The 8,861-nt window shown below is 53.0% G+C and overlaps 1 protein-coding gene across 2 annotated transcripts in view; it reads right to left on the reverse strand.

The window, feature by feature from the left end:
* The window catches only part of LOC117226158 (cell adhesion molecule 2), a 129,823-nt gene extending 121,663 nt beyond the window's left edge, over positions 1–8,160 (reverse strand). Inside the window, exons 1-2 of one of the 2 annotated variants that reach the window (XM_076525047.1) lie at positions 7,991–8,160; positions 4,573–4,792 (exon numbers count right to left, since the gene is read on the reverse strand). In XM_076525047.1, the coding sequence (XP_076381162.1) occupies positions 4,573–4,618 (46 nt within the window). In that variant the 5' untranslated portion in view covers positions 4,619–4,792; positions 7,991–8,160. The remainder of the gene's footprint in view (positions 1–4,572; positions 4,793–7,990) is intronic. The other variant, XM_033480220.2, reaches the window with a different exon arrangement.
* Positions 8,161–8,861: the final 701 nt, after the last annotated feature.

Here is an 8,861-nt window from a genome sequence, read left to right on the forward strand (position 1 = left end):
CCTGCATTGTCTTCCGTGAATTCGCGTCGCGTGCCGCGACACACGAGCATCGTCGTCCCAATAAATTACATAGGCGTAGAACTAGCCCAGAAAAATTCACAGCAACCCGAAATCTGGCATTTCCGGAAGAAATTACCGTATATCGACTGCTACACTTTCGCTAGGGCCCGTCACCCTGTTAACTGTCCCGCGAATTCTGTGTAATCGGCGCCTCGGAGCATCTAGATCGTCCCCCCCAGGGCGACGCAAATGACACCAGGATACCACCCTCCATCTTCGAAGTTTGACGTGTCCGCGACGCGCCACCATCTGTCTTGCTTTCGATTTCGATCGAGCCTGGCCCTGGAGGGCGGCCCGTGCGCCCTTGCCCGACCTAGACTCGGTGCACCCTGAAACGTCGTTCGTTCCCTAGATCAGCTCCAGGGACAGTGCTCCAAAGCAAACACACGATATTATCTTTGCGTGTAAAGTAATCAACGGAATTCTTCATTCGCCAGCATTATTGAAGAAGTTTCGCCCGCGTGCTTCAATATTTCATTTACCATCCAACGAACTTCCCCATATTCCGAAACATGGAACGACTTATGGATATCGTACCGAGCTTCGTCGTGTTTTCTTTAGCGTAAATAGCGCGCGCACGTCCGTCGATCTTTTTAATCGTTCAATTTAAAAGGTATTACTTGATATAATTTCGCAACGTTATCGTGGTCCGCGGAGATTTATCAGATTAATTCAAGGAATTGCGGTTAGCTTATTACATGTAACTTCTGAATTTTTGCCTTTTCCTTCTTGTAATTTTATGAACAATTGGTAACTTCCCGTATATATTCGATAAATAAATAAATTACTAAATAAATTATCGAAGAAGCTAGCAGACTCTCCGTTCCGCTTGCTCGACAAGGATAGAATACCACACAGACCACGCACCGAGCACCGCGTAGCCAGATATCCGCGGCCCACGGGGCATTTTTAATCGAAATCATACATCGAAGAATTTGCCCGCGCGAACTACAATGATTCTCCGGGCTGCTCTTTTCACAGCGGAATATTCTGCGCCGTGGTCCTGGCCCCGGAGCACTCCGCAGTGGCCCCAAGGGCAACGTTTCGCCGCGAACGATGCCGGAGACACAAGAATACACTCTCTCTCGATCCACCGGAATTCGACGGGAACGTCGCGACGGAGGCCGGTCGGCTCTTCCCTTTCGTTCCAACGGAAGCGTAGCCGTCGGCCCCGAACGGCTGTTCTCGGCCACGGTGTTTCGGCGAAGGTCGCGGGGTCATGTCGCGCGCGGTCGCGACCCACGAAAATCAAAATTATAGGTTTGCCACGTCCGCGCGCCGCGGCCTTCGTTTAACGTTGATGTATGCACGATTGTCGAGCGCGGCCGCAAATGGAGCGACGGACAAATATTTACAGTTAATATTATCCCGTTATAAAAGCGGCGGCCGTCCCAGGGTCCCGATCGGCGCGACGGGCCGCGTTCTAACGCGCGATATTGATAAACGAGAGAGCCGTCGCGCGTCTGCCCGGCATAATACCGATAATTTATGAACGAGACCGGCCGACCGAGTTTCTCTTCGCCTCCCGCAATTAACTCGTCACTTTCCGCTCCCCTCGCGGCTCGGTTCCGCTCGGCACCGCGCGGCGCCGCGCGTTCTTTGTCGCGCTCTCTCGTCCGCGCTTTCCGATATATCCGGTCTAGACGCGGCTTTTACTTATTCACGGTAATCGGCTCTGCCCCCACGAGTCGTCGTCGTCGTCGACGTCGTCGTAGTCGTCGACGTAGTCGTCGTCTTACCTGCGGCCGGTTTATCGTCTGAAATTTTCAGACCCAACACGACCGTGCCCGCGCGCACTTTTTCCACGATCGCGCACGCGATCCGCCGCACAGCCCCATTCTCTCCCCCTGTACTTAACCGCGAGAAACGCCGCTCTAAAAATCAAACACAAGGCTCGGCTCTACGGAACTTCCGAGAAACTCTCTTTTGCGAGTAAATTCAATTTTATTATTCACCGGGAACCCCCTTCCGCGATTCGAGCAGACCTTCCCGCGGTCGCGCCGGGACCTACGCTCTTTCGGGCACAGTTCACAGCCGAGGATCCGTATTAATCTGACCGCGAAGCATGCCGGGGGATCAACGATACGATCCCGACAGCTGGGACTTAGCCTCGAGACGAGGCGAATCGTAAATGAAACTTTCACTAGGGATCCATGTCGCTCGATCGACGGCGTATCGACGGTGACCTATTATTATCGTTGTTCTCAATTTTTAAAGCTCTGTGCTTTTTCCTTTTTGTGATTTTATAACTAGTTTTAGGTAAATTGGTTACGTCAATAGACTCAGAATTTGCTGATTAACGCTAGATTTACGGAGCATAAAGAACAGCTGTTTTATATTAGTTTGTAAAAGTAGTAACAATGAGACTAGGGATCCATGTCGCTTGATCGATGACGTATCGTCGATGACCTATTATTATTGTTGTTATTCTCAATCTCTAAAGCTCTGTGCTTTTCTCTTTTTGTGATTTTATAATTAGTTTTAGGTAAATTGATTACGCCAGAACGCTTCGAATTTTCTGATTAATGCTAGATTTACGGAGCACGAGAAACAGCTGTTTTATATCAGTTTATAAAAGTAGTAACAATGAGATATTTATTCCGATTTTTAACAGGTGTTATCATCGTAACATTTGTGCGTAAGTGACATATAAATTGAATAAATAACTCGTAAATGTATCTTTATGATACGAATAATCGCAAATAAAAAATTAGTGACCCGCCATCTTGACGGCTCGCTCATTTTTTCGCGGAGCGAACACGCTTCTTCTATATAAGATAGAAACTGGATAAAATAAGTCTAACATCAAGTAAACCGTTCATCTACACATTTTCTTCTAATATTATAAAGTCCAACACAAACTAATTAGTCACAGACTCTGTATCATCTCGTTCTGAAACTCGCGGAAGACTCGACTTTTGTGCATCGGCCCGGAATCTCTGTGAACTTCTTAATTAATAAACAAATAGCTTGATGCTACCATATTATCGTTACGATTTTTTAATATTATTACCGTGATTATTATTCGGAGTTACAGTAAATACTCCTTTATTAACGCTCAGCTTCTAATAAAAAATGGATAATTTTGGTAGAGGAGGTACGATTATTCCAGCCTTATAGCTCGCTTTCATAGTTGTTGACAATCGGTGACTGTAAAACGAGCCGCGAGGCTCGAATAATTGTATCTCCTCTTCCAAAATTGTCGATTTTTACAAGCTGAGCTTCAATTAGGGCGAATTTACTGTACTCTCGTTAACGACGCTATCACAAACACTCTCTCTGTAATAAATTATTATTACTATTATTATTATACGCTGCGACGCTCGTCGCAGGCTCGTCGCGCTACAAGCAACTCCGGCGTCGTCTCGCGCGACACTTTTATGACGTCCTCGAAACCCAGAATTTACCGAAAAGCGATCCCGCGAGACCGCTCGGCTCTCAAGGTGTCGCGGAAATCGTATCTCCCAGAAATCGATTGAATTTCCAAAAGAGGAGAAGGAGGGAGTCGTTGGATGGAGGGATCGACTGTTACGCGTTTCGGGTCGGCGTCGCGGCCGGCCGCGAGATTTTTATTCGGCTCTGCGGCAACGATTCCACGCCGGCGTTCCCTTCGCCGCGCTTCTTTTTCTCGCTTTTCCCTCTCGCGCCCGCCCGGAGAGCCCGCGCACCGGAACGTCATAAATTCCGGCCATCCTACTACCGGCTCTCTTACTCGCAACCCTCTTCCTGTTCCCTTTCCCGCGTGCTCGCCCTTCCTTCCCCTCTGTTCCCGGTCGCCGAACTCCCCCCCGTTCGCGCTCTTCCCTGTCCCCGAACGTTCCACGACACTGTGTGGGACTCCTACGGCGTCGGTCCCTCTCCTTCTTTTTTTTGCGAGAGGCTCGCGTCGGCGTCGGCGTCGGCTCCCCTCGGAAAAGCCGCGATAACGCGGAAGAAACGGCGGAACGTAATTAGAAAGAGTGCCATTTTTAAACCGTACCGCCGCCGGCACCCCGCGCGCGCCATCCGAAACGGTAGTCAGCATTCGCGGCGGCCTCTCCCCCCTCCCACGAACGCTCCATCCGCGGAAAAGCAGATTATTCGGGAGTGAGAAGAGAGAGAGAAAGAGAAACAGAGAGAGAGAGAGAGAGAGAGAGAGAGGATGAGAGAATGAGAGCAGTCGCCGCGATATCGGAAGAGCGCCGGTCAGGCAAATAGCCATTTTCAAATTAGACGAAACGCCGCCCGAAAAAAGGCCATCCGCGCGAGACTTTCGAGAAAAAGCGTGAGGGGACGAGGAAGGAGAGGGGGGTGGGGGAGAGATAGAGATAGAGAGAGAGAGAGTGCTCTCCCGGTAAATTGGTCGCCGCGTCGCTCGTTCGAGCGGGACGGGAAACGCAATTCCGAGCGACGGATGAAAAACGTATCCGAAAACGCTTCGACCGATCGGCCTGGCCCGGCCCGACCCGACCCGGCCCGGCCCGGCCGCGATAGAGATCGCGGATTCGATTCGAACCGCGTAAATCGACTCACCCTCTTGCCTGAGAAGCACGGCGAACAGGAGCAGCGCGAGATCCATCCTCGGGATCCTCGCGCTAGCTTGCACGCCGATCGAACGATCTCCGAGACCCTCGCTGTCCTTCGCCGTCGCTTCCGCCTCGGTGTTCCTGGCACCCAAAGCTTCCGTCAGGACCTCGTAGACGATCTTCGCAGCGTCGCTATCCTTCGTCGCACCTCCGCCGATCAGCTTCACCTGCGATCGACACCGCACGTTTCCACACAATCACTGCGGGATCCGTTCCGCGGGCATCGACGATGCTCCCGCGACTGTCGGATCTCTCTCTCTCTCTCTCTCTCTCTCTCTCTCTCGCATTCCGACGGCTTCCGCGGCAATTTGTTCTCCGCGGGTATAGCAATTTTTCCGGGAATCGACGGCAAGAGTAATTACGCAGCGCGAAGGTAAATCGAATCGAGTTCGCTCCGCTCCTCCGCTCACCTGTCCGGCCCCCGCCCTCCCGCCGCCGCCGGGCCCATCCCGGCCCCCCTCTGCCCTATCGCGGCGTTCGTAATTCAAGCTGGCGTCGAACTCGAGATCGCTTCGGAGCCTCGTTCTTTTCAGGGAACGCGCCGCCGGGAATCGGGGGATGAACGCTGCGCGCAAAAACGCGAGCGGAGAAAGCGGAAAGAGAGTGAGAGAAAGGGGCAGCGCGTGGGGAGGAGGAGGAGGAGGTGGCTGCGATCCGACCCTGGGAAAGTATTACGAGCCCCGCTTTCCGTCGAGTGGGCTCGGATTGTTCGTCGGGTTTCGCAGCGGAACGGTTTCGGGCGTTAAAAACGCTCCCCGCCGCCGCGCGAGGATTCCGAAGTTTCCGCGATTTTTGAGTAACGCCGCGTCATCCGATCTCGCCGGCCGATAGCGGGGAACGCGCGGAGCCCGCGATAGTTTGGCACCGGGACAGTTCCGCTGGGAGGACGGGTAATTCTCAGTCGAATCTCGTACAACGATCGCAGCGTCGACGAAAAATAAGATCCGGGGATATCTGCGAAGCGAAAGAGAGAGAGAGAGAGAGAGGCTCTGGTCGCGACTTCTCGCTCTCGGGAAGATTCGGGGCGATTCGAGTGGCGAGGAGGAAACGGGGGGCAAGGGGGACGACACTGGGCGACTCGGGGCGACGGGGGGACAGGGTGACTCGGTGTTGCTCGGTTGGCAGCGGCGTCCGATTCGTCGATCGCGGCCAGATTCTCTAAATTATTTCGCCCGATAATTACCCACGGGAAATCGCCGGCCGACTGTACGACCTGCCAGCTAAACGACAGTCGGCGAAACTTTCGGAGGACGTGGCCGAAGAGAGCGTATTCTCTTTGGGACAGAGAGAAATCGCCTTGTCGAGAGAGAGAGGGAGAAAGAGGACCTGTTCGGCTTTTGTTCGAGGCGGATGAACGTCAGGGAAAAAGAGCCGACGTCGAACACGCGAAAGAATGAGAAACAGGCGAGAGGGTGGTTACAGTAGACGGGAAAAGAGAGGAAGAGAACGTAGGAGAGAGAGAGAGAGAGAGAGAGAGAGAGAAGGAGCGAGACGGAAGAGCGGAGAAGAGAGAGAGAAAGAGGGAGAGGAACGAGGGTGAAAGGAATGCCGCGAGAGAAGAAAAGAGAAAAAGGAAGCCAGCCGGCGTACGGAGGGTACGGCTTTTAAATGCAACTTGTTGCAATCTCGCCCAAAGCTCCGAGCTTCTTCGACTGGGAAACGCGCACGTGTGTGTCTTTCGCGTCGGAGGAAGCGTGCACGCGTGCCGCGCGTACACGCGCGGTCCGGTCGGTCGGTCGATCGATCCGGTCGCTCGTTTCCGATTCCGATTCGCCCCCTCCGTTCCTGTTTTGCGAGAATCGACGCCGAAATCTCTCGCGGACATATCGAGCCGACGCGGATCCAGGTCGAGCAGAGCGCGCGGCTCGAGATCCGTTCGGAAATCGATAGCCGGAGAGAGCCTGACGGTCCGCGTTCGCCGAACCTGGAACCGGAAGCGCGCCCTGCCGCCGGAGGACCAACGGATGCCGAATTATTTAAACCGGGCCAGCTTGCACAGCGGACCTGCCCTTGTTTTTCTCTGTCCCCGGCCTGCCGACACGTGCAAGGGGACACCCGTCGGCCGGAGACCACGCACGCGATACGATTTCTATCGTCGTTCTATCCGCTCGGCGGTCCCGCGGTCTACCTTCGCCGACCGTGTGACACGAATGCGTATCGATTCGAGACTATTCCCTTTCGGATCCATCCGATGAGACCGCGGCGACGATTCGTCGACGAGTCGCCGACGAGCTGCCGGAGATGGGATTTTTCGGTGGCCAACGCTCGCGCGAGAACGCCGTGTCTCCTTCCCTTCGCGGCACCGAATTTCTCGAGGATTTTTCACGGCGATTTTCACGACCGAGATTTTACTGCCCCTCCCGTCGCCCGGCTCGTCCTCCGACGATCGTAAGCGACGTTCACCATGTCTCGCCCAGCGTTCAATTATCCGTCTGTACCGCACAGAGTTCGAGCGACGTTTACGGGAATGTGGAAACACTTGCGGGGAAACACTCTCGGGAACGGGAACGCAGCAGCCCGGGGAAAAAAGTAACTTTTCTCGAATTCGTTGATGACGCGAAAGAGGAGGAGACTTTCCGTCCGAGCAATTAAAAATCGTGTTTCAAAGTGCCGAGCGCGTATCAAAAGGCCGGCCGTTATTTATGCGAGACGTTTCGCCGGCGGAGTGGACCCTTTTGCAACAAGCTCGATGGGAATCGAGTAAAATTTATCCTCGCTACGCGCAGAAATCCCTGGGCAAAATTTACCGCATAAATATTCAATATTTCCTCAACGGACGGAGGCAAATACTTGCGAGTAGTCGGCGGAGCGCGACGCCGCGAGCAAACCTGATTCAAAATTTAAGCCCCCGAAGAACCGATTGCCGCGACACGGACGGATTATGGTCCCGTTTAGAACCGATCCATCCCGAGTTCCAGAACATCTACCGAAAGGGAAACCGGAGCGGTCCGACCTCGAAGAATTGTGCAGTTCTCAGGGCGGAAAAATCGGTGGGGTGAGGGCAGGCGAATTTAAAAATATTACAAGAAGCTTTCTGGAACGATTTCGAATTGATCCGGATCATTTGTCAGCGACGGGTCATCGTCGAAAGGGAAACCAGCCCGGAAAATGATTCGAAATCGAACGATAGCGAAACGAAAAATGATTAATCGAAGACGGATCGAGCTTTAGAAAAATGTTGCGACACGTTGCGAAACGATCTATATATATATCCCGAATTTCGGATGATCGACGAGTGAGAGGACGGCCGTGGATCGCGAGTCCGATAGAAAACGAACGGGAACGGAGCGAGAGATCGGCGGAGGAGCGAGTTTGAAACTGTTTGGAGGTCGTCTAAGGATGCGGGATCGTCGACGTATCCTTACTGGAGGCGGCCCGTGGTCGCGTACGTTGTTTCGGAGCGGTGTTGAACGGCGTCGCGACGTGTCGCGTCGCGGCGCTGCCCGGCACGGCACAGCACGGCTCGGCACGGCGAGGAGCGTCTCCGAGTGAAAGTTCGCGTCGCGGATGGCCGATGCCGACTACGAAAGCTCGACGTCGCGCCAGTTTAGCTCCGTGTGCGCCGGTAGGTCGTGCACCTGGGCGCGTGCGCGTTGCGGGCCGGCCAGGTGCAAAACGCACGCGGCCGCCACTCGAACCTCGAGGTCTGACGCGCGACGAGTGCCGACCGCCACCGCCGTGATAGCCGATCTTCGGCTTTCGACGCCGCCGCTGTTGTCATTAAGTCGTGTAATAAATTCGCCCGCGTTTTCTTCCGAGAAAATAGTAGACAGTTCCAGCTTTCGTTTGAGCCGAGTTCCACGGAAATCGCTCCACGGAGACCATCTTAAAATCCATCGGAAATATTTCCTTTTAAAGCTTGCCAGCGCCATGATGTCGGAGGTCGATTCCTTTTGATTTTTCGAAATGATCTCGACGTTCTATTCCAATCTAATCTATCCTGTCTTAAAGTAGACGCTTCCAGCTTGCATTTAAGTCGAGATGCGTGTAAATAGCTCCACGGAGAACCATCTTAAAATCCATCGGAACAATTCCTTTTAAAGCTTGCTAGCGCTATGATGTCGGAGGTCGATTCCTTTTGATTTTACGAAATGATCTAGTCATTTTATTGCAATCTAATCTATTCTGTCTTAAAATAGAGGCTTCCAGCTTTAATTTAAGCTGAGTTTCATAGAAATAGCTTTATGAAAACGTTTCTTAAAATCCATCAGAACTTTCCCTTTTAAATCCTGCGAA

Source organism: Megalopta genalis, chromosome 11 (genome assembly GCF_051020955.1).
Source record: "Megalopta genalis isolate 19385.01 chromosome 11, iyMegGena1_principal, whole genome shotgun sequence".
Lineage (NCBI taxonomy): Eukaryota > Metazoa > Arthropoda > Insecta > Hymenoptera > Halictidae > Megalopta > Megalopta genalis.